General features: G+C 46.1%; 3 protein-coding genes across 10 annotated transcripts in view; 1 reads left to right on the top strand and 2 right to left on the bottom strand.

The window, feature by feature from the left end:
- Positions 1-25,158, top strand: part of itih5 (inter-alpha-trypsin inhibitor heavy chain 5) — a 173,415-nt gene that overhangs the window by 59,738 nt on the left and 88,519 nt on the right. The gene's annotated exons all lie outside the window — the stretch shown is intronic.
- pfkfb3 (6-phosphofructo-2-kinase/fructose-2,6-biphosphatase 3) lies at positions 5,092-12,601 on the bottom strand. Of its 3 annotated transcripts, XM_062483091.1 has the most exons (17): positions 12,256-12,601; positions 10,398-10,526; positions 10,084-10,180; positions 9,880-9,946; positions 9,698-9,772; positions 9,479-9,535; positions 9,208-9,332; positions 8,882-9,089; positions 8,601-8,747; positions 8,417-8,521; positions 8,149-8,278; positions 7,979-8,041; positions 7,799-7,863; positions 7,459-7,638; positions 7,248-7,270; positions 6,856-6,906; positions 5,092-6,598 (listed from the first exon to the last, which is right to left on the bottom strand). In XM_062483091.1, exons 1-17 carry the CDS (start codon positions 12,335-12,337, stop codon positions 6,592-6,594), a joined length of 1,611 nt encoding a protein of 536 aa, XP_062339075.1. In that variant the 5' UTR covers positions 12,338-12,601; the 3' UTR covers positions 5,092-6,591. The 3 variants fall into 3 exon arrangements, with proteins under 3 accessions (XP_062339075.1, XP_062339077.1, XP_062339076.1); XM_062483093.1 differs by lacking the exon at positions 6,856-6,906 and having other exon boundaries at positions 12,256-12,600; XM_062483092.1 differs by lacking the exons at positions 6,856-6,906; positions 7,248-7,270 and having other exon boundaries at positions 12,256-12,600.
- rbm17 (RNA binding motif protein 17) lies at positions 14,210-19,795 on the bottom strand. 6 transcript variants are annotated; one of them, XM_062483372.1, is made up of 13 exons: positions 19,662-19,795; positions 19,114-19,286; positions 18,870-18,986; positions 18,544-18,710; positions 18,233-18,345; positions 18,029-18,079; positions 17,703-17,847; positions 17,319-17,470; positions 16,804-16,863; positions 16,129-16,205; positions 15,945-16,043; positions 15,334-15,406; positions 14,210-14,675 (listed from the first exon to the last, which is right to left on the bottom strand). In XM_062483372.1, exons 2-13 carry the CDS (start codon positions 19,243-19,245, stop codon positions 14,572-14,574), a joined length of 1,290 nt encoding a protein of 429 aa, XP_062339356.1. In that variant the 5' UTR covers positions 19,246-19,286; positions 19,662-19,795; the 3' UTR covers positions 14,210-14,571. The 6 variants fall into 6 exon arrangements, with proteins under 6 accessions (XP_062339356.1, XP_062339357.1, XP_062339358.1 ...); XM_062483373.1 differs by having other exon boundaries at positions 16,804-16,860; XM_062483374.1 differs by having other exon boundaries at positions 19,126-19,286; positions 19,662-19,794.

Raw genomic sequence — 25,158 nt, 5'->3', positions numbered from 1 at the left:
TCAGGAGAGACGTGTGAGATAGCAGCTCTGTCTCTGTGCGTGATGGGGAGCATGGATGTGTCGGAGGTGAAGCAGTTAGTTGGAGAAGGCGGGGCTCCAGGTTTAGGGAGGAGACCACCTCTGTCAACACAGAGGTTTCTGATGAAACCCAGAGTAAGTTTTCCACACAGCCCTCTTGCTGTGGTAAACAGGGGCAAGGAGGACATGGTGAAATAGCCTGTAATGAAAAGCTGGGTGATCAGCAGGAAATTCTTCAGAGAACAAAACACAAACACACACATTCTTTAAACTTTAAACCATTGTCTGGTGTCTACCAGTATTTAGGGGTGAAAGTGAGGTCTTGATTTTCCCAGGGTTTCAAAAGTATACTATTGCAATGTGACGTGAATTTAACTTCCTTCTGTATTTACTTAATCATGGGGCAACACTTGAACTTCATCCTGCCAAATCAGGCCTCAAGCCCATTCCCTGGTAGGCTTGATTTGTACACTTTACATTCTCCACAATTTGATAGTCTGTGATTGATGCTGTCAATCCAAAGCCAGTAAAATTGTCTGTAATTGTACATACATATGTGAATGACAGCTATTCCTGATGTGTGACCAGTAATGCATTACAGTAATACAGCAGGCACACAGCTTCCCTGGATGGGTGTTTGTGTGCATCATGCTGTCAGACAGTCTTCAAGTCCACATAGTGACAAAACCTGTGTCACTTGCCTGTCAGCTGACATACGTGGCCTGTCCAGGGACCTTTGTATGCCATGATGTGTCATTAATCAGGCAGCCAGGCATCCAGGCAGATAGACAGACACACAGATAGACAGACACACACACAGACAGACAATCCTATTGTACAAACATTGTCCGGTCTCTACCAGTATTTAGGGGTGAAAGTGAGGTCTTGATTTTCCCAGGGTTTCAGAAGTATACTATTGCAATATGACGTGAACCAAACTTCCTTCTGTATTTACTTCATCATGGGGCAACACTTGAACTTCATCCTGCCAAATCAGGCCTCAAGCCCATTCCCTGGTAGGCTTGATTTGTACACTTTACATTCTCCACAATTTGACCTTTGTATGCCATGATGTAAGTCATCAGGCAGCCAGGCATCCAGGCAGATAGACAGACACACAGATGGACACACAGAAAGACAGACCGACAAACATCGCTATGGCTTTACATCTCTGTGCAATCATCACATCATGAGATCAAATCATATTTCTTTTTATTTGCATGGCCGTTTTTTACAAGCAATGTCACAAAGGGCTTCACAGTGACCTGCAGTGTCAGCACAGGCAGATCCAGCCTGGTTCCTGTAGCAGTCCCCAGCAGGACCATGAGGATCATAAACTGGGTTTAACAATATCAATTCAGTTATCACCCTCAGCAGACAGGTGTCAGAGATCACATCCAGTCTCCACATGGACAGCGAGTGTCAGGGTCAAGGTTGGGGTTTGTCGAGGAAGGTTCACCTGCACACACCTGAAGCCTGCTCGCACACACACAGATCTGCTCACACACACACACACACACACACACACACACACAAACACACACAAACACACCTACAGCCTCAATTTTCAGCAGCTGCTGGTTATCAGGAGGTAACTATGTAAAAGCATAAAGTGTATCTGTAAAACATCCATTTGAAGGTAAACTGTGGGTGTTGGTGTGTCTATCTATACTTGTGTATGGTCAAACAGTTTATCTTAGAGGTATAAGCACTTACTCACAGCTCATCCTCATTTTCACTCACGTGAGTTCTGTGGGAAGTACCGAACTTCTTTTTGGAAGTTGTGGTGATGGTGGTATGCACTGTACTGTCCACCAAACCCAATCAGACTGTCACCATGGTTAATCTGCAGAAGAGGGGAGAGGAGAGGAAAATGCTTTCACAGATCTATGACCAAGTAAGGAATGTGAGCAAACTCACGTACACCTTGCCCAAGCCCCATCCCATTTAATCCCTCACACTCTCTCTCCACATATCCCTCTCTCCTGTCCTCCACCTCCCTCCCCCCGCCCTGTCTCTCTCGCTCCACCACTCATGACTGAATAATGGACTCCAGTGAGGAGAGTGATGTGCAAATGCTCACGTATCCAGGATAAACTCATTCACCCAGGCAGCAACAGAGAGAATGTCAGCAAACAGCAAGGGAAGGATAACACTCTCTGGGGAACTGTAATGAACACCCGCAAACATGTTAACTGGGTCTGCCCTGATGCCAACTGGCATGGCTGCAGCCTCGGCAGCAGTGGTATGGCTGCTAACTTGTTTTCCGACATCTGCAGTCAGAAACGTAGAGTGGACATAGAGAGAGGCAGTGGGCTGTGAGCTGGCATCACCTGATGATACCTGAGCAGTTATCTGGCACTGGACACGTCCCGCCTCAAATACCTCACACACAATAGCAACTTCTACCCAGCATGACCTACCTACAACCCCAAACACATATGTCCGGCGTCCCCATCTTGACCTCCAGTTCTAATTTACAACAACAACAACAAGCATATCGAACAACCTCGCCTCCAAAATCGAATCAGAGACAATAACACGTAAACAAGGTTCATCATCATTTGTTTAATGAGCTGGTGTGTGTTTTGCGTATTCCACAATGACTGGTCTATTCAAGGCCTGTTGAATGGGCTCCCTTTCCATTCAAACTGAGATCTCTCCATCGATGACCACCACACAAAGAGAGAGAGAGAGGATATGTCCCCATCAATGGCTATGACAGTGAGAAAGAGAAAGATAGAAAGAGGAGTGGATTTGAGTGTGAAACCACAAATTACACTTTGCCCTTAATAGATTATGGCAAGCAATATTCACAGAGCAAATACAAGCCTTGTGTGTGTGTGTGTGTGCGTGTGCGTGCGTGTGTGAGGGATGGTGTGTGTTTTGGTCATAAAGTCATTAAGCTCTCTTTAGAGCTTTCTCTTTAGACAGTGATGCTTTGATAGGTTGCTTTATTCACGACTCAGTTTGAATTACAGGTGTGTGTGTTTGTGTGTGTAATAAGACTAGTGCAGGCTGGATCTCCTGAATGGGTTTAGATGTCCAGATCCTTTTAGACACCCAAAAGGGACTAGATCACATGACTTCTTAATAGGGATGAGCTAATCCCTTCAGGTAGAACAGGGAGCTGAGTCAGAACATGCCACAAGACAGAGAGAGAGAAAAGGAGAGAGAGGGAGAGAGAGGGAAAGAGAGACAGAAATCAGATCATTCAAATTGGATCATTTTAGACTTAATTTAGTGATTAACACATTCTTGAACACAGATCCTTGGTCCAGAGCATGCATGGTTAAACTGCTGGTCCAGAGCATGCATGGTTAAAGCTCTGAGGTTGTCAGTCTTTCGTCATGGCAGCATTAGCCCCTCTATTTGTGGAAGCGCTGATTAGCCGAGCCAGTTAAACCAGGCCTGTGTTCCATTTACAGCTCTGACTCTGCATCTTCTCTCTCCCATGGAGATTACCCCCCCCCCAAACACACAGACAACACACCTGACTGTTTTCACCTGAGTACAGATATACAAATACACAGCCTGAAGACCAATCAAATCCAGCCAAGCACAAATTCACTTCTGTATGGTTCCGAATAAAAATATATGATGTCGCTATCGAGCATATCCTAGACACAGCACACGTTTATTTGAATACACAGACCTCAGGGCACAAGCTGGCTATACAAATTCAAATGCAAAGTGACTTTCCATCATGAAGTGTGTACGTGTGACTTGACACACAGCTTCATGAGCCTCGTCACAGAAGAACTGGGCAGCGATGACCACACTGGCCGACAACCCACTGGCTGAGTCAGACATCAGGAGATAAGGATGAAGAATGAAAGTAACACAGGTGGGGAGTTTGTGAGTGTGTGCTTGTGTGTGTATGTGTGTGAACTGTACACACTGACAGGACCACACTGTTTGGCAGAGTTTGGCTCACCCACAAGCAGAATAACTCTGCACATGTAAATGGACAGAACACAGGTCACCAACAAGCACTGAGCATTTTCAAGACAACGTTATCACACGTGAGCTTTCTTTCTGCTCCTTTCAACACAGGACTGTTTATTGCACTTCCTTTTAAGCGATTGTCATTGAGACAATCTGACTGTTAACACGACCCCATGTCTCATTGATGTTGCTATTGATTGGCTACACGTGATCAGTTGTTTGTATGCTGACTTGACAGTGGCACACATAGGCTACTATAGTGCATTGGCCCCCCACACACGTGACTATACTGTATCTGTCTGGTCTAATCTATGGTCACACCCTACTCCAGCATATCTCATACCATGACCTAGATGTACATGAAACCCAAGGATTCAAAGAAAAGGATGGTGAACAATGACAGAAGAGAAGCAATATTTATGAGCCTTTGGACAATCTTTCTCCGCCAACCTGGTTTCACTTAGCGCAGGTTGAGTAATTCTCGGAAATGAGTTGTCACATGGGACTGCTCGCTTTCAAATGTGAGGTTTATGTGCTGTCGCTTGGCTAATCCATCTAGCTCAGGGAAAGTCATTAGTGCTGAATGTGGGGCACAGACAGGCTGCAGTCCCCCAGACTGTCTGTCTGGCTGGGAGAGGTTGTCTAGGTTTTGACTGTGCTGAGCTCATTGGACTGGGTCTGGCCTGGTCCTGGCCTGGGTCTTTGTCTCTCCTCTACCCAAGAAGACGAGGAACGCAATACGGACATTAGACTGGATATTCTGTGTGGCTTGGAAGTGCCAAGTCACCATGGTAACACTGCTGCAGCATGGCAATCACATGTGACTATGGAGGGAAACCATGACTGTAGCTTCATAAATAAACCGTTAGGAATTCGATGCTTGTGTGTGAGGGGATATTCCTACCCCAGTAGACTACTGCAAACGTGGCATAATGTCAACTCATATATTTACACTGGTATTCTGAATGAATGGGTGTGAAGGTGACTACTCCAAACTGGTGACACCCTACACTAGCAAGTGTGTAGAAAGTGACATGTGACTAGCAGGCGAATTAGGTATTTCTTAATTAGTAGGAGAATTAGGTATTTTGTGATTTATTGCAAATAAAGAGAGACAAAAACAAATAAAGATTACATTTTCTGTAGTTTTATTGGTCCAGTGAAAGCAGAATGTACATGTGTCATTGTCAGGTAGTGGATGATCCTCAGGTATGAAACACAGTGCCACTCTCTCTCTACTATCATCAAAATCTACAAACAAATAAATAGTTTAAGAAAACATTTCTTACAAAAAAAACTGAGTTCAAGTATCAGAAGCAAACAAAAGTATTACAGCCATTTAAAGACATAGTTATATCATTTGTCATTTTATCATAATTTGTTTTATCAGTCAGCCGTAGCAGTAAAATAGATCCTCTGGCTGGCTCTTTCATACTTCCTTTCTTGAATCAATCCAAATCACACTTCAGAAATTCCTGTACACTGTTCGGCCTCCAGCTTCCTTCCATCCTCATATGTACAATGCTATTTACAAAAGCTAATTACAGATTAACATGTTATAACAAAAATATAGGCGCTCACACATGCAATGACATTTCCCCTGGTTTTGGGACAACCACACAGATCAGGGTCCCACTCAGATGATCAGCACTGATTTCAAAATCAAGCAACAACAAAAAAAGAAAAATATATTTAAAAAAAGCGTATCTGTACAGTGATATGTCATAGGCTATGTGCAGTGTCTGAAGATCTGTCTGCAGGTGGGTAGGCAGCTGAGTCTATTGATATGGGCTGTACTGTACATTAAGCAGCTTTGACTTTGCAGGACAAGCACTAGGCACTCTAGGTTTAAATGATAATCTCCTTCATACCTCTCAAGATGCAGAGATAAACACAACCACTGTGTGGCCACACACCAACAACACACCGTACTTTCACACATACACTGAACAAAATGATAACTGATTACAAAAGTAATCAAACTGAAAATGCATGACCTTCTTTGTAATAATCCGAACAAAGTTTTTTCTTAAATAATGTGCACAGTAGAACTCCACCGGCTTCGTGTTCTTTGGTTGGATTCTTGTTCAAAGAAAGAGCGGGCTGATTGCACATCAAACCAGTCTAAACTGGAATTCTACAAGGAACAGAATGATCTAACATCAATTCTAAGAACAATGCCATGACAACAGTTCTTCGCAAGAGGAGCAACGACAGAGAAATGAGAATGTGGATCCGGATGAGGTCAGTTGTGACAAGATCAGGAACACAGCTTTAGTCAGTCCAAATTTTACATGACGTTTGTTGCGCATGAGGTTGTATTTGATTTTGTAGAAAGCCCCTTTCTGGAACGGTAAAGTTCCTTTGCTTGGCTCTCTGACAGAGCTTTAGATGTTTTTACTGGTCAGCTCTTCCTTCCCCATTCTGAGCATCAGAGCAGGTGGCCCCCTGGCAGACAGCAGAGCACACTCTCAGGTCTGAGAAGGAAACAGAAATGAGATGTCTCTGGGATGTCCAGAGAGAGGAAGGGACGAACGCCGTGGCAACACACTTGTCACTTCCCGGGATATCTGGCGTCTCATTGGCAGAGCTGAAAGACTTCATGACTGTCCGTAGACTTCCTCTTCAGGTTCTGAGAAAACAAAATCACAGAAAGGAGAACCCTGTCACATGACCTCCAAGACAAACATGTAAAGAAAAAAATAAACATACACGAACGAAATAGCGCACCAGCTGATAACAGCACTACAGCGCTATACTAAACAGAAGCTCTACTACATAAACAAAAACAAATGATCTAAAAACAAATGTTATGACTCAAAACAAACAAAGAATCTCTCCACACACACACACTAGAAGCTGTCCAGGCCATCTCTACTGTGGCTTTACCTTTGGAACACTAAGAGAGAGACCACTTTCAGATAATGAAGGATGGTGCGTCTTAATGCAAGACAAGAGAAGAAACACATACAAGATAAAGGTGTAGACAGGACAGGGAGGGCAGGGTTGGTGAAATAACACGGTGGGAGCAAATTTAGTCAGCGTATTGGAATGCCCCGAACACAATTGGACTTCAGGAAGTGAGTGTGTGTGTGTGTGTGTGTGGGGGGGGGGGGGGGGTGCTTACGTATCATGTGGATTCTTAGAAATACAGAAAAAAAGATCATATAAGATCATATTGGGGGGAAACTGTTAGGCAACCATTGTCTGTACCTATAAATAGACTGGAGTATGAGAAAGAAGAGCCAAACACAAAGATACTGTAGAGAGAAGATACTTACAGGCAAACTTTCCCCAGCCAGTGCTGACAGGACAGGAGAAGGAGGGTGAGGAGGGTGAGGAAGGGAAAAAAAGAGGATGAAACAGAAGGAGGGAAGTGAGTGCCAGAAGTGTGCCATTACAAGCACAGAGAAGTGTAGAGGATAAAGATAAGGCGTGTAGTGATGAACGAGATATGAATGTTGAGAGACCGTGTGTGTGTGTGTGTCTCACCTGTCCAGCCAGGGAGAGGGGGAGGAGCGTGGGGGAGCAGAGGGACAGCGAGGGGGGCAGCTCATGGAGGGGGGGCTCGTCCAGCTCGTCAATGCGGGACTTCTTGATGTTGGGCTCCGGGCTGGTCAGGGGGGTCACACTGTTCCTCCTCAACAGAGTACCAGGACCCTTCTTCACCTCCTACAGAGAGAGAGAGAGAGAGAGAGAGAGAGAGAGAGAGAGAGAGAGAGAGAGAGAGAGAGAGGGAGAGAGAGACATTTAGAATGCATTTCCAGTGCTGGATAAGAGGACGTTCAGACACACAAGCAAGGAAGCTGGAGACACTGAAGGGAGCATTTACCTCAGGTCTGTCTCTGTGTGTGTTCACAGCGTCCACATTCAGCGAGATGGACTCCACTTTGCACCCTGCAGAACACAAACACAACTCATTCAGCAGCACTCATCAGCCAATGCAGGCCCAAGCTGCTGTAATCCTGTTAGGTTAATGTAGATGTAATATACGGTAGCTGTGCATTCTCACCATAAGCCATGGGGGTGAGTTTCAGCACAGTATGAAGCGGGCACTTCAGGTACGGCATCTCATCTGCAATAACCAAATCAAAGTATCAAGTCAGAGCAGCTCCAGTACACTGGTAACACGGACAGCTGTGAGTGAAGAGAAACTGGTGGCTGAGGGATTTGTAGTCTCACCTGCACTCTTGTCCAGGAAGTAGGCTAGCAGGCAACGCATGACCGCCTGGTGACAGACGACCAGAACGTTCTCCTGCCTCTCCAGCTCCATGATGACCGGCTCAACACGCTGCACCAGGTCCTGGTAGGACTACAGCCAGGAACAGGGGGAGGACGAGAGAGGGACGATTACTCATTCTGTCTTCTCACATTACATGCTCACATAGAATCACACATTTATATTGTTATCAACTGTACCAATATAGAGTTTATTCCAGCGTTATCTCACCTCTCCTGTGGGGTAGCGGTAGTAGAACTTGTCCTGGTCTCTGAGAGCAAACTCATCTGGATATTTCTCCTTGATCTCCTCATAGGTCATCTCCTCACACACCCCCTGTAGGACACAACCACCATGTTAGAGCCGTGTCCGTGCACACGCAAACAGCAGGAGGAGTGGAGCGTGTGGGACTCACAGCGTCTAACTCGTTGAGGGCCTTCCACTGCTCGTAGGGCACCCCGAGGTCCTCAGCGGTCTGGATGCTGCGACACATCTGGCTGGTCCACACCTTCAGACCCTTCAGGTTCTGCTCCTCCACAAACCCTGACAGGGCAGCCGCAAACTGGAGACACAGGGGATGGTGTGTGTTAGTTGTGTTGATTTGTGTGTGTGTGTGTAGAATCAGGTCAACAGAGTTTCCCTGGGTCTCCAAACATCTGTGTGTATGTATGGAATGTGTAGACTATTTAAGTTTACCTTTTTGCCCCGTGAAGACAGTCCCGAGTCGCCCCCCAGGCGTCCCTGCAGGTTGTGCATGCTCTCCCCGTGCCTGCAGAGGTAGATGGCCCTGGGCTGGACGTGGATGTTCATCAGGTAGTACACGATCTTACTCTGGATGTGGTCCTGGATGCGGTTCACCAAGAAGCGCCTGCCCACGTCGATCACCTTAATGAAGGACAGATCCCTGCATAGAGGGTGGAACAGGGTCAAGCCACATGTTTCTGTTTTGTGTGTGTATGTGTATGTGAGTGTGTGAGTGTGTGTGTGTGTTTGTTTGTGTGTGTGGAGGAGGCAGGACCCACCTGTCATACTCATCAGGGTCCAGGGGCTCGTAGTGAGCTTTGTAACACTCAATCCTTTTCTGGAAGTCCAACATGGCGTCTGTCTTGTTGCAGTCCTGGTAGTCCGGGCAGGACACCTTCACTTCCTGTATGAAGAAGACAATGGTGTGGTCAGAATCCAACTTTAGATTTGTAATATTTTTAACAAAAGCATTTTATTTGTTGGTCCTCTTTAAAAATGACAAAACCTTGAAAATCTGAGAAAATCCCTCAGAACTCGTATGTGACTCACCATTATATTTGAGGCGATGACACTAGGATCATCACACACAGACTCAATGAAGAAAACCTGTAGTGAGATAAAACCATCGTCAGTCATTTCAATCAGGCACCACCATCCTCATCACACCTCTTCATCCCACTGAGTCACAGACACGCATGGGTCTGACTCAGCTCGAACACATGAGTGTCACGCCTGCCTGTGCGCTGGGGTAACCATAGCAACACTGACCTTGAAGCAGTGCTCGCTGCCGAAATCCAGGATCATGTCTCGCCTGTCGCGCGTCGTGTTTGTAGCATCAAACACCTGCACACAAAGAAGACAGAGAACCTATGAGTGGAAATATCAACCAACTACATTCCAGACGAGATACGAGGTTTGCTGGAGAGGTGCATGCTGGGATGCCGACTTACCGCCACTTGTCCCCCCTCCTCTGTCAAATAGCACTTGACGTCTCGGAGTGCAGCCAAGGCACACTGTCTAAAAAGGAAAACATAACCTTCCTGTTAGTTTGTGAAACAGTCCTGAATACAGATGCTGAATGTTCCAGAGTATCTACTGTCTCTCACTCTGGATTCTAAGTCTACTGGTGGACTGCTGTGATTGGCTTGACTTACTGTCTAATCTTCACGGCATTCTCGTTGTCAGACTTGAAGAAGTCGTAGGAACTGTAGTTTTTGACCGCCTCTCTACGGTACTCCCCCACGTTGAAGACTGGACACAAAAACACACACAGGGTGAGTTTCTAGAAGCATGAGTCGAGACATTTGTGTCAGACAGACAAACAGGAGTACTGGGCTAGACTAGGGCGTGACTTCAGAAGAACAACGTTGTCCTCCGTTAGCATTAGAATAAGCAAAGAGACACATGACGACTGAGAGGATCAGCGTGGTTATCGTTCTCCAGCTGTGTTTAAGACTGCGTCCTGTACCTTTGGTGGGCATGCCAATCCAGTTGAGGTAGCGGGTCAGTTTCTTGGACATGTAGGTTTTCCCCCGAGCTGGCAGACCCACCATCACAATAACCGTGGGGGGGTTGGCCAGGTGTGGGCCCCCACCAGCTACAAAGAAGGATAAAGAGTGAGTCAGGGGTTATCATTTTGAAAACTAAAAATCTCCTGTAAACCAATTTGTCATAGACTGACCATAACCTGTATAACGCTGTTCCCTGCAAACTCATCTAATAATAAGTTGGTAAAAATAAACCCACTGCCCCAGTTCGGCCCTCTCTACACCCTGTCACCCCCCTCCCTGGGCCCCTGAAATGAGGTCAGCCCCTGTGCAGTAGTTCTCCAATAACCCCCTCTCAACGGCCCTCCCCATGCACACCCATACACCGTGCCCACCCACCCACATACTAAGCCAGCACATACCCTGGCTCAGTGGTCAGATCAACTCTGCATCACTGAACATGTGGCCCACAACCGTACAAGACTACACTGTACACACACACACACACACGTTTAGATACAGTATTAGAGAAGTAGCCTAGGTCACATGGTGAGCTCATGTGGACATGACAGTGAAATAAAGGCCGGTACACTGAGGAGATCTTCTCTAGTAAGTAAGTAAGTAAGTAAGACTTTATTTATATAGCACATTTCATACAAGAATTGTAGCTCAAGGTGCTTTACATAAAATCAATAAGCGGCTAAGAAGCGGCTCACTCCTATATTGGATGTCTCTGCACCGTGTCTGAAGGAAACCACATCAAACACACCAGGTTATTACAGGTGAGGTAGTCCTTCCACATCTTACGACATCTTAAATTTTACGTTCAATCTATCTTCTCCTCCTCCACGCCCCGTCATCTCCATCCCCCTTTCAATCACGAGCTAACTCTCAATACAGTCCCTTCTATCTCTCTCTGTCCGTGCCCGCTTCATCCCGCTTCATCCCTCTTACACCTCCCTCAGTCTCTCTGTCACTCTCAGTGTCAAAGAAGCTCATCCCATTAGAGGCTGAGGTCACTCAGGACGTAGACTGTGTGTCACTGACCAGTCATGGGAAAGGACATTAGCTGGGGGGGCTAATCCAGAGCTAACGATAATTATCCTAGGCTGTCCTCTCTACCTGTTTGGACCAGTACATATTCACAGAGGTGAAGATGGTATAATCTTGCATTATCAAGCGCTTATCTTTACAGACATAGACAGAAAGACATGAATAGGAAGATGCTATTCAGGAATTCATGCATTCGCTCATTAAAAAAACCGACCACTGAGAGGCTCGCGCCATGCAAACGCACACCAGCTTATCCAATCACAGACGAATGAGACCCTGGAATCGCCTTGACATTCCCTCCCACACACCGCTTCATGCCACGAACAGAGCCCCTTGCACTGGGTACCGACCGGGCTCGGTCAATGGTTGCTATGGAGACCAAAGCTCCGTCGCTCTACTTGGAATCAATTTTGAATAACTCCTTCGCGTGCAGTGTGACAACGCCCAGAAGAAGCTGAGATATTTAATATTGACACTGTAAAGAATACAGTGAAGTCAGTGGGCTACTTACGTCTAATTACGTATTTATAAAATTGGTAGATGTTTTTGTTGGGATCGTTGGTCGTATACAACCAACCCCATAATGGCAGTCATTTGAAACTCATAAACACGTGTTGTGCACATTATCATATTTTTTATATAGCCTGAGTTCAAAAATAAAACAATTAAATAAATAGCCTGAGTTTCATGCAACACACTTTTTACAGTAGTAAAAAGGGTATCAGTAACCCCATGATTTACTTATAATTGAGCCAATAAAAACCTGATTATATTCAGGTTGCTTACCTCTCTTGGGTACAGCTGGTTTATCATCTTTAGATGGAATCCAGATCTTTTGGATTCTGTTCTGAGTCAGCTCTCTTGGCATTCCTTGAAGAGAGATGAAGACGAAAGAACTTCGATTTCCCCGTGTATCAATTCCAATAAACGCCCCCCAGTACAGTCGATTAAGAAGATCAGATCAACGCAGTGAAATCAAACTACAAATCAAATTCAGATTTTTAGTTAGTTTTAGTCTCAACAGTTGTAATCTGTCAATAGAAATCCTTGGCAATAAGCGTTTTCCGATGCTTTTCTGATGCCGGTCAGTCTATGTCGGTGAAATAATCTACCGGTCTGTGTCCCAGATCCTCTATTTAAACTCACCGAGCAGGAAACAACGTGACGAGCAGCGATGACGTGAGGCCCCTTTTGCCGGTTTGCGCGCGCGCTGTAAGTGCCTGTCAGAACTGAGGCTCGTGCTGCGTCACCTTGTGGCTGCAATCGGTAAACGTAACCATTTACAATACTGTATGCGCTTTTTGCCTGAATCAGTCAGTTTGGATGGTGTCAATACGCTTATCATTCGTCCTGTATAGTATTTAATAAAATCATTTTCAACAGACATACAAACTATTATACAACGTGTACAATTGGGATACTAGTGCTGTAGAATACAGTTGTTCTATATACACGTATTTAATCCGTTTGGGCTAAATTGAGAAAAAAAGGGAAAACCGGTGCACGTGCAACACCGCACGCACACCACTTTGATACATGTAACATTTGATTGCAAAAAACTGTGAAGTACACAAGACGTTTCTTAATAACATGTTGACATCTGGAACCAATCTGGTCGAGGCGTGGCTGTTCTCAATAACTTTTGTCAACAACAACATACTATTTTTATATCCTGTTCTGAACTGAAGTAGCGGTGCCTCTCGGAGAGGACTTCCCATCCACACACCATGAGCCACACACGCCTATGCTCGGTTTAGTGCTCCCCACCCCGCCCCTCTGGGCCATACCTTCCCTTCACAACACTGCCAAGTGTTCTGCTTGCCAAGATTTATAATCTTAGTTGTGGAAATATAATATTTATTATCTTGTTTCAAAAATTATTTACTAGTTTCTATCTTTTAATTTGTGATATATTCTTGAGCCTATTTATTTCTAGACTGGAACCAACTTATTTTAAGGTATCTTGTTGAGTAAAATATCTGTCCATGCAGCAAGATAATTTCACTAGTATTAAGTCATTTTCTCTCCAACTTTTGTGTTAATTTCTTGTATTTTAGCAGACCCTTTACCCATCTACACCGCAGTGCTGGACTGCACAACCATGACCTATGGCAGCTGACCCGACATCAACCAGTACAGATTAACTTTTACAGCCCCTTCAATCTGCTGCGTACAGTGTGGCCTCATAGCACTGCTTAGACTGGTGGTATTCAGGTTACAGTCAGAGAGGTACCTTTGCCCCCCCCCCCACACACCCACCCTTCCACTGCCTCTGCACGAGCCAAGCATGCAGCGCTCCATGGCTTCCTTCTTGTCACACACACACCTGCTTACACCCTTCTCATTCCATTTCTCCCATCATAACTCCCTCACTCTGACCTGCCCAAATAGCACCTCTATGAGGGAGCTGTGTCCTTCATATTGTTTTCATAACATTATCTTAATAGGAATTACATGTTCATAGAAATGAGTAATTGGATCCTCTCTAGTTCAACTCCCCAGGGCCTCAAGTCATTATGCAGAAGAGCTGAATGGGTCTGGGCCAGGTTTTCTGCGTCACTGCCCCAGTACCCCCTCACCGTTCTGGGCTAAATTTAGAAAGAGCCCCTGGTGGACCAGGTCTTGTGGGATCCCTCAGTTATGTCAGACAGAGAAAAACTAGGCGTCCAAGACTATGTTCTGCCCCAGAACAAGAACTGGTGATGAGAACATGACGAGAGGAAGACAAGCTCAAAACAACTTTCATTTAAAACAAGAGACATTTAATTTTCAGGTTTCATTTGTACAAGATGAAAATGTATTAAGACACATATATCAAGGGCCTCATGGTGAGTGGAATTCATTCATATCCAGGTTGTCGTTTCTGTTAAGCCACAGTGATTTCCTCTTCACGCAAAACAAAACAAACAACCTACTTGTGGGACTACTCGCTATACTTAGACACTGTAAGTTCGGAGAATTGTGTTTGGCCTATATACAGAGGTCTGATGAGGATGTGTGTGTGTGTGTGTGTGTGTATGTGTCCATGAATCAGACGGCCGGTTCCTGCTGGTGAGGAGAAGTGGGTGCTGATTGTGGCGGGCCGGTTCTGTTGAGTCTGGCTCACACCTGCTCCCCCAGGTCTAGAACCCTGAACTTATCCAGGTTGTAGAAGCAGGCTTTCACCACGCGCCCTCCAAAGTACCGCCCGTTGAGATCCACCACGGCTAGAGACAGAAGACAACAAGTTATCAATGATTACTCCCAGTACAGGTTGTGCTGCAGCCGCTGGGAAGAGACATGGAGTGTATGGTGATCCTAAGACAGACAAACTCAACACATAAGCATCTCCACTCCAATGTCACTGAACCAGCAAGCCACCTAGTTTGGTATCATCAGATTTTGAAGGCTCTGGTAGTTAAATAATCACTTGACTATAAGAACAAAAGCTCTGACATGTGAGTTACATTTTTCCCGAACTCAAGGAGATGACTTGTGAAATAAAATAACAAGATTACATCTTCCAGAATACAGATGTGATTGTGTGGTTCTGTTTTCCTGTCCGTCTTTCTCTGTGTTTGTGTCAAGTATTTTGTCATCCTCCCCAGCAGTGTGTGTGTGAATGCGTGCGTGTGGTCTGCTGTCCCACTCCCTGTCCCCCTTAGAGGATGTGATGTAAGTGCGTAGGGGAGGGGCCTGGTGGAACAGGTGATGCAACACCAAGGGGAGACCAGTCTCACCTGAATCTTGATCTGGGACGACCCATTTAGACTGAGACCCACATAAGGCACACACACACAGCTCAAAGTTATACAATGATAGTGCTTGCACACGCACACACAGATGGACAGGCCCAGATAGGGTGACAACAGGGCAGCTGCTGACCTTTGATGGCTGACTCCACCCTCTCAAACTCCAGGAATATCCTCACCGCTTCATCATCAGTCACAAGTGCAATCTGGAAGCAACAATACGGTCCGATTAGAACAAGCGTGAACACTGAACAAGCAACCTAAAACCCCAATAATATATCTGGAAGTCGTTATGCAATAGCAGCGGGCTTCGACTAAGGATCACAGTCAGTCATCTAAACTTGTGGAGAACACCAGTCCACTGTAATCCTGCATGTGAATAAAATGCCAACGTGTTATTTGAGGAAAGAACATGGCAAATGAATACTTATTTTTGTCCAAGTGGGCAGTAAAAATATCATTAACATGCCACATCCTTAACATCCTGCGCTAAACGGATTAACTCAACTAGGTAGAATGTCTTTATTTTTCCCACAGTTCCAGAGCAAGCTAATGATGGGGTATTAGCATTTGGAAGCAGTGCCACCGCGGGGGGGGGTTCCAGTCTGGCTGCAACCTTGGCCACAAACTCTGGAGGCCTGCCAAAACCACCAGACACAGCGTACGTGTCGTGGAGAGCTGTGATCCCAGTTAGCAGCTACGGGGTGCGTGTGTGCGTGGGCTCAGCAGAGGAGCTCCCCTCACCTCAAATATGACACACTTGGTGACTTTGCCGTATTTCTCACACTCCTCTTTGGTCTCGCCTTCCAGGTCCTCATCCACCTCCCCTCTGCCCACCATGTTCTGGAACACACACTCTGCTTAGACTACGTGTGACACGCACACACACTCATTCAGATACAGCACTCTCTCATGCTGGCAAACGAACCCGCAGCAGCACGACTTTGGTGGGACACTTGAGGATCTCGGTGAGGGGGTTGGCGTCTGACTTCTTGGAGGAGTCAGCTGATTGGGGAAAAAAGAAGACAAGATGGATCACGTCTGCGGAAGGGCATTGTTCCTGTCCAGCAAGTAGAACATGAGTAGATCTTACTGAGAAGGTTGTGTTCATAAAAGCCTGTGTAAAATGTTCACGGGGTAACAGTTGAAACTTGAGGTAGAAACATAGGAAAGCTACACTATGAACCATAAGGCGGGGTCAGATGGCTGAGCAGTTAGCGAATCGGGTTATTAATCAGAAGCTTGTCGGTTTGATTCCCGGCTGCGTAAAAGTGACGTTGTGTCCTTGGGCAAGGCACTTCACCCTACTTGCCTCGGGGGAATGTCCCTGTACTTACTGTAAGTCGCTCTGGATAAGAGCGTCTGCTAAATGACTAAATGTAAATGTAAAATGTAAGGCCCTTAATCAATTTGATTTCTAGTTCCATATGACTTGACCCCGATTGAGATGAACTGTATGTGCCATTTAGTGCTAGCCTAGATGAGAATTACTGGCTAGTGGCCACTCTGGATGGCAGACATACAGAACACACACAGGAGACTGGACAGAGAATGGCAGGATAGGATGCGTGTGGCAAACAGGATGTGATGTGTGGAGCCCAACCTGGAGGCCCCGAGCCCTGGGCTGAAGGCTCAGCTGCTGCAGACTGACTGGATCCTGCTGCTTGGACACACACACACGCAAGACAACACAAAACAACACACAGATGTTGAAACCAATAGAATCACGCATGGATGAGAAGTGCAAATCAAAACAGAACCTTCAGTGAGGCCGACAAAGACAAACTGCGGAACTAGAAACCGAGGCCGTGTACTGACAGCCTGGTTTCCACGGCCAACACTTCAGCCAAAGCTGCTCGCAGGAAGCCACAGGGGACCCGGTTAAGAAAGTGTGATAGTGACAGAATATGACAGGAAACAGATAAAAGCCAGTAAACAGAACACTGCCAAGACTGAAAAAAAGAGATGGAGTGTGAAAAGAGAGATGGTTGAGTGAGAAGAGAGAGATGAGGAAACAGAGAGATGGAAGGACCGAGACACAGGAGAGAGCGAGAGAGAGACGCAATGACAGGTGCGACAGACAGTAAAAGTAAACGATGGAAGAAGGGAGAGAGGTACGTTTCTCCGCAGCGTCTCCTATGATGATCTTGCCGCCCCTCTTGCTGGTCTTCTCCACTGACAGGGCCGTGCTGAGGCCCTGCTCATGCTTGCCCAGGCCCTGCCCCTCTCTGAAGCCATACTTCTGCATGATCTTATGGGCCACCGTCCCTCTGGTGGACACACACAAGCATTACATTATCTCCCTGTACCGAGTCAGTATGTGCCTTGCGGTCATAATGAACACCAGTTCATCACTCTACACATCAAGGCTCATTGTCTCAAAGGCTGTGTGTTAGCGTGACCATAAACACCTTGTGGTGCAGTGTAGCATTGGGATAATGGTAGGTCTAAATGTAGCATTGGTAGAATGGTAGGTCTAAATGGATGTATTGTGGTACTCACCCCATGTTGGCCAGGAATGTGTTGGTAGGCCCGGGAGGGGAGCGGGGCCGCTCTGAGTCTTCGTACATGGGGGGTGGGATGGCTGCCTTGGAACCCCGGGGGGGTCGCCCCTCCTCTTCATAGGGGAATGACGAAGAGAAAGAGACTGAGAAAACAGAGAGGGGGGGGGGGGTTCTGTTAGGAAGTTGTTTGAAAACACTGACGCCTAGTGGACGATCATCCTCACTACATGCTGTCCCCCATACTCACATTATACACACAAACTGTTCTCTCGGCCCCCCTGACACAAAACTCCCAGAATAGACAGACATCAGGCCCACACTCACCGTCTCTATCCACAAGGGAGGAGGGCGGGGCGATGGCAGCTCCACCCAGAGCTGATGGAGGGAAGGGAGGAGTAGAGAGTGGATGATCGTACAGTCTTAAACCTCACAACATTGCTTAATCTCCATTCTAGCGTGTTAAGCGAGGGTGTGCATGCGTGCCCGCCTGGGTAATAGGGTACTGCAGGGTAATCCCTCTGCCCTCACCTCTTTTCCTCCTCTCCTTCTCGTAGTCCTCCTCTTCGTCCGATTCTCCCTCGGCCGCGGGGAAGCGGGAGAACCCGCTGGGGACGGTGCCCTCGTGACGGTCCTTCCTCTTCCTGGAGAGGGACACGCCACAGGTCAAACACAGGCAAAACACAGCAGACACAAGACCATTCATCGCTATATACCAGGCGAGACACGGGCTGGCTGACATGCAAATTGACATTGGTTGATTTCAATGCGGGACATAGTCAAACGGAGTGGGTATCCGATTGTTGACGGGAGACGAGTGTGACAAGCATCCAGGCCCGTACTTTTCCCTCTCCTCGATCTCCTTCAGCCGCTCGTGCTCCCTCTGCTTCTGCCGTTCCTCACGGTGTCGCTTCACCACCTTCTCGTAGTCGTTGGGGAACATGGGGTCGTACTCATCAGCCAGAGGGATCAGGACGTCCCCTGAGGAGAAGCCTGAAGGCACCGCTTCCTGATACACACAGACACACACACACACACACAGACACACACAAGGATGAAGACAGAGAGAGTACACTTACAACTAGAGAAACCAGGTGTGACACAGGCTCCCTTACACCTCTCTCTCTCCCCCAAGTTATACACAATTATGCAAGAAACAACATTTTACCTTGAGCCCTACAGCAATGTGTGGGGGTGTGTCTAGGATCTGTCTGTCTTCACTGGATCCGCCCCTCTTCAGGTCGATGACGGGAGCAAGGACGGTAGTCTGCTTCATCCGCTGGGTCTGATGAGACACACATATACAACACAGCCGTCATCGTTGTTCCACCTGAAACTTTGTTTACCTATGATACTGCTTGATTGCGGGCATTTCGTTCGTTCAGAGAACAGGTCACAATCACTGGTCTTACAGGTGTCTTTACCTTCGCCTGAGTCAGAGCAGCCTTCTTCACCTTCAGCTGCGACTGGAGCAGTTTGAAGTTCTTAGACCAGCCCTCAGTCTTGGCGTCACTCGCGACGCCCAAGTCGTCGTAGAGCGACATGGTTGTGCGGGTATCAAGATTTCTATTTTAAATGTATTTTCCTGGCAGACAACAAATAGACCAGAATGAAGTAATTACACTGTGTAAGTAAAAAAAAAACACTGTCTAGCCGACACACTTTTGATCACATTTCCTGTTATAGGCTAATCCATTATTATTAAAGGCTAGATATATTAACATTTAGCTGCCTAGCGCACCCGTAGCATCACACAGTTTGTGGGCACAGACATAACAGAAAGAAAAAAAATATTGTACCAACCAGCTAACGTCAGCTAGCTATCTAGCATTTGCTAGCTACCACAGCACTCGGATTTTATCCGAAAAGAGCCGTCACACAAGTATGGTGCATTCATCAATACAAATATGTATAATGTTTTTTATATCTATATTGTCATTGTAAATATATAGCTACATACCTGAAACTACAAGTATAACAAGTAGTGGAGACTGAAAAAGCTACGCTAGATGAATGTATGTGTTTAGCTGATGCACACGCTTATCGACAAAACAACGTAAAGAAGGGCATTAAAACTACGCCACCTTGATAGATTCCACCTAGCGGTGGGGATGATTGCCTTGGCAAGCAAGTAACAACTGTAAAAACTGTTGTTACGAATTAAAACGGAATTTTCAAAACCTAAATACAAAATATGTCGCCAGGTGTATTTTATTGGGAAATATTTAAATGATATACTGTAATAGTACAACAGTTTGTTGTAGTTCCACCTTCGTATCACTAGATGGCAAGCTTTACCATATGCAATGAAAGTGACTGCATCGAACAAAGGTAACTTTTAAATACATAAAAAACGGTACGTTTAATTAAATAGCTCTAGGTTTCATAGTTATATAATGTGTTCGAACATCACATAGTTTCTGAATCCAAATACGAAACTGAATGCAATTTCCTGCACCAACCCATTCTTTGTCCATACTCCCTCTCCTCCCTGTCCTTCCCAAGGCGCCAGTGGTGGGTTGCCAGGCTTGTTGGGGTAAACAGCCGGGGCTCTGTCTAGTGATGCCTCCCAGAGGTTCATAATGCAGTCGATTTGCAGGCAGCAGCGCGGCTGGTTAGGCAGATCTCTGCGTGCCGAGAAGGCCAAGTCAGACACACTGGAGAGGAACGTCATAAGATTGGATCCACACAGATGGAGGTGTGTGGTTGAGTGTATGTGTGTGTCTGTGTGTGCATGTGTGTGTTTGTGTGTGTAACAATAAAAGGCTTGTGCTATGATAGAGGTTTAAGGTTTGTCTGGTTGGATGGAGGAGTGGAGGGGGGAGTGTGTGTATGGTTGTGTGTGTAGTATGTTGGTGTGTGTGTGTGTGTATATATATTCTGCCTGTACCATGATACTAACAGGAACAAATCAACAACAAAAAACAATAACCTTCATGCCCAACACCTCCTCTCTCCTGGTCCCTGTAAAGACAGTGTATATGCTGTGATATATACGCCGGTTTTCTGACAGGGGATGGGGGTCACAAATGACTGTTTTATGAAGTGTGTGCATGGTGTTAGTGTGTGGAGGAAGGAGGAGAAAATGGAAAAGAGAAGGAGGAGAGGAGCTCTCAGGAACGTGGTCTGACCTTTACGTTCTCACAAGCATGGCTTGTGAGATGGCTTTAAACCAAATATCTGAGGAACATGAATGTTAGCGGTGTGTGCGTGCCCTCTTGAAGAGACTGGACCAGCCCAGCCTTTACCTCAGAGAAATGGAGGGAGAGAGATGGAGAGAGGAGAGGGATGAAGAGAGAGGAGAGGGATATAGACTAAAGAGAGAGAGGCGGAATGGAGAGATAGAAGAGGCATTACTGAGTACACAGACCAGGAGTTTCAGCTCAACAGTTTATTTTCTCTCTCTCTTCGTCTCCACCTCCCATGACTCTATCTCTCCATTTCTCTCTCCTCTCTTTCACCTGCCTATTGATCCACAGGTCTTATCAAACAAGCCGCTGAAAGGACTCGGTGAAATCGCTCGGATTGTTTGGCAGTTTATCAGATACAACCTGGCCCCAGAAAGAAAGAGGGGATGAGGGGAGGAAGAAGAGAGAGAGTAGAAGCGAGAGATCAGGATTGAAAAAGAGAGAAAGAGAGCTTGTCAGCGTCTCAGGCTAATATAGGCAGGTTGAGGGGATTGGGCGAGGGATGTTTTGTGTCTGTGTAAGCATTGTGACAAAGTGCTGAGACTGGCCAACGATGAGGAGTACAGGTGGGGGTCGGAGGGGTGGTGGTGGGGGGGGGGGGGGCAGAGTGGAGGTGGAGGGGGGTGTGGGGGCCAGAATCTCTTTATCTCACCACACGTTGCGTCGGCACAATCTGGATAAACTGATGGAGAGGAAACGAGGAAATGTCACGCTTGGTTGGCATTTACAGAAAATATACTTGGAAGAATGCCAGCAAACTTTGTGGGGATGTAATTTCGCAGGTATTTTGCTGATTTGAAGTGAATAGGTATTCTCCACATGTTGCCAGTGCAGAGAAAGACAAGCATCGTCAGGTTTCCACAGAGCACAGTGAGTGTGACTATCTCATTTCAGATGGACATCAGACATTATTCATGTTCAATGTCCAACAGTCTATCTGTGTGTGTGTGTTTCAGTGAACTTAGCCTCCGTGGGGGAGTGGATATGACTACCAAAAGCTGTGTAAACTGTGCTGACTCATCTAAATCAGATGGATTAAGGGAAGAAAAAGATGCACCAAGGTTGGCTCCAAGGGGGCAAAGATGAGCAATGCCCCCCTAAAGGAAATGCTGTCCCCCCCATTATTTTAGCTATAAGAGAATTATATACGAAATACCCCCTTGTGGAAACCAAATGCCGGTGCGGCCATCAGATTCGTTCTGGAGCTGAGCCTGGGCTGAACCACTTATTTTGGACGTTCTATTCTTTTCTGTTCTATTCTATTCTGTTTTGAAATTGTGTTTGCTCGGTCTATCGGAAGGGCTTTCTCGAAGCTTATCTACATTCAAACCGTAACATGATGTCAATCTACTTTGATTAGATTTGAATAACCAAGGCTGGTGTGTGTTTATCGTCAATTAATGTATATATGTGTGTTTGTGTGTGTGACCTTGATTTGTAATCAACAATGCAATGTGAGGCTCATTATGAGCAAGATCCCCTCAGAGATCAAGCCAAACACACTTTACTGTGGAGAGGCTATCAATTAATAAGACAGATCGCTGGTTCAGGTGCCGCACAGCATAATGAGATTTTTATTTTTAATTATTATTTAGCTTCATTACTCAGTAAACTCATCGTGTGGATGGGTGGATGTGTGTGTGTGTATTTTCAGTAATGAAAGTGTGTCATTATCCATTCATGTATTCATCCCTAAGGTGCATGTGTGGTGATCGGATTGTGACTGTGGGTTATGATACAAACACACACAAAAAAAAACACACACACACAGTGTAAAACATTGGTCGTTCTTCTGATGCCTAGAGTTTTTTTCTCTCCCATCTTTCAGCCACACACCCCGTGACACTGTATCCAGGGCAACAAGGACTATGAGGTAGAGGTTTTGAGGTTAACCAGCAGTGAGAGTTCTGGAAGTCATAGATCTGTACCTCGTGATGAAATGTAAGTACATCTACATATGCTTGCCCCAATATTTGTCTGCAGGTGGTGTTGTGGTCTTCTCTGTGAGTCCTAGTTTTAAAGGTTGTCTAGAATTGAACAAGATCAATCTGTGTGTGGATCCCAGTCCTCCTACTCGATCCCCTCCTCTTCACCCTACCCGCATGGAGAGAGGCTAATCAATTGATTTGATCAACCAGAACATTTAGTCATTTAGCAGACGGTCTTATCCAGAGCGACTTACAGTAAGTACAGGGTTATCCCCGAGGCAAGTAGGGTGAAGTGCCTTGCCCAAGGACACAACGTCATTTCGCATGGCCGGGAAGGGAACCGGCAACCTTCTGATTAATAGCCCGATTCCCTAACCGCTCAGCCATCTGACTCCCAGAGAAGACAAGCTAATGTTGTGAAGGTGTGGTATTCTCAAGTCTAGATCTAGCCTGTTTAGAGTCAGATCATTTAAAGTGGATCTCAGCTAGTGGTGTAGTGGTGACTGGAGAAGTTGGTGCATTGTAATTGCAAAGTTTGATGAAACATTTCTCGTCACACCTTGACGGTGGATAAGAAGTAGGTATACTCTGCATGTGTTTGCATCCCCTCGACGACACACCTGACCACGATGCTGGAAGACTTCTTTCAAGGTGTTGAAAAGTAATCAAGTTTTTATAATTAAAGAAAAAACTTATGTAAGATGTCTACTACAGCTGGGATGAGAAAAAGAGAGATAAAGAAAAAGGAGAGAGAGAAGGAACAAGAAATAGAGCCAGGAGCACTCCTAAAATAGTTGTTTTGACAAAGGCAGTATTTTCCTGTGCTGTTCCATTAATTACTGTGATTTTCTCATCTTGTTGTCAAGGAGACGCCTACATTCATCTCTCCTGTACAGTGGATATGACAGGATGGTATTACTAATGAGCAGTTAGCATTTAGACTAGAGGACCCGGTATAATCACTGGAGCTCTCTGTGTTTGAAGGGCTGATATAATTACTGGGCACTACCTCATGTGTATGGATTGGGCTTTGATAATTGCTGGTCATCTCTGTATTTCTGTATGGGTAGGTCGAGATTCATTGCTGGACCTCTCTGGTTCTTTGTTAGAGGGGTGTTCTCTACGGTGGATCCAAATTGATGGGCTAGTATTACATTTACATTACATTTACATTTAGTCATTTAGCAGACGCTCTTATCCAGAGCGACTTACAGTAAGTACAGGGACATTCCCCCGAGGCAAGTTGGGTGAAGTGTCTTGCCCAAGGACACAACGTCATTTTGCACAGCCGGGAATCGAACTGGCAACCTTCAGATTACTAGCCCGATTCCCTAACCGCTCAGCCATCTGACCCCAGTATAATTAATGGACCTTTTCCTGCAAGAGCTCTCGGCATCAGGCATACCTTGGGCATAGTTATTGGAGGACAGCTAGCTGTAGGGGAGACACACACTCAAACAACCTTGACGTCCCTTAGATATTGGGTTGAAAGTCGCGATTACGAGAAAGTGAAGGGGAGACCTCACATTCCTGTTGACCACCCTCCTCTCTCTTCTCTTCCCTCCCCCTTTCCTCTTTTCTCCTCACCTCTCCTTCGCTCTCTTCTCCTCCGAACTGGATCTCACAGCGCGTGTTCAGAAAGGGTAGTGCTTGTGCAATGAAATGCATGTTTACAGTGTCCCAGGGTGAACAGCAGTAGATAACTGTTGAAAGCACACCGAGGGAGAGGAGCATGTGGCACGCAGGAGCCTGCAGGCGGACGCCCAGTCTGCTCTCATCCCTCCTCTCCTCCTTCTCAACTCGGATCACTCCTTCACCTTCTCCTCCTTGTCCCTCCATCCACCTCCGCTCCGCTCCGCTCCGCCTCCTCTTCATCTTGATTGGACCTCACCTCAAACCCCTCAGCCTCTCACCCTCACCACTCCTCTTTGAGTGTCTCTCTTTCTCCTCGGAAAATAAATAGGTACGGACTAATCCATCGTTCAATTGCCTCTACATTCAAGTCCTCTGGTCTACACTTGTCACACACACCACACACACACATACACACACACACTCACACATTACTGAGGACAGTGTTTTTAAAATTCATCAACTCATTGATCATTGGTATAATTACTGCTTAGTTTCACATCCCCATGTGCAGCACCTGCTGTTTGCCTGTCCCCTATGAGTTCATTAGTGAGGGAGCCGATGGATGGTGTGGGAGGTGTTTGGAAGCAGACAGTCCCCTCTGGCTAAGGTAAACTTTCCCAGAAAGCTGAGACAGTCATCCATCTCATCTGCTGACATAGTGTCAGACAAGGCTTTCTGTGAGTGCGTGTGTGTGAGAGAGTGAATG

Source organism: Osmerus eperlanus, chromosome 17 (assembly GCF_963692335.1).
Source record: "Osmerus eperlanus chromosome 17, fOsmEpe2.1, whole genome shotgun sequence".
In the NCBI taxonomy this organism is placed as follows: domain Eukaryota; kingdom Metazoa; phylum Chordata; class Actinopteri; order Osmeriformes; family Osmeridae; genus Osmerus; species Osmerus eperlanus.
Note: the sequence above shows the minus strand (reverse complement) of the source record. Positions and strands in the feature narration are given on the sequence as shown.

Coding starts and splice junctions, on each gene's coding strand:
- pfkfb3 (XM_062483091.1), bottom strand. CDS start 12,337: ATGCCAAGAGAGCTGACTCAGAACAGAATCCAAAAGATCTGGATTCCA. Junction 9,773..9,879: donor AGGAGGGGGGACAAGTGGCG/GTAAGTCGGCAT, acceptor CTTTGTGTGCAG/GTGTTTGATGCTACAAACAC. Junction 8,522..8,600: donor CCCTCAACGAGTTAGACGCT/GTGAGTCCCACA, acceptor TGTGTCCTACAG/GGGGTGTGTGAGGAGATGAC.
- rbm17 (XM_062483372.1), bottom strand. CDS start 19,245: ATGTCGCTCTACGACGACTTGGGCGTCGCGAGTGACGCCAAGACTGAG. Junction 17,471..17,702: donor ACATTCCTGGCCAACATGGG/GTGAGTACCACA, acceptor TGTGTCCACCAG/AGGGACGGTGGCCCATAAGA. Junction 15,407..15,944: donor CCAAGTGTGTCATATTTGAG/GTGAGGGGAGCT, acceptor TGTTGCTTCCAG/ATTGCACTTGTGACTGATGA.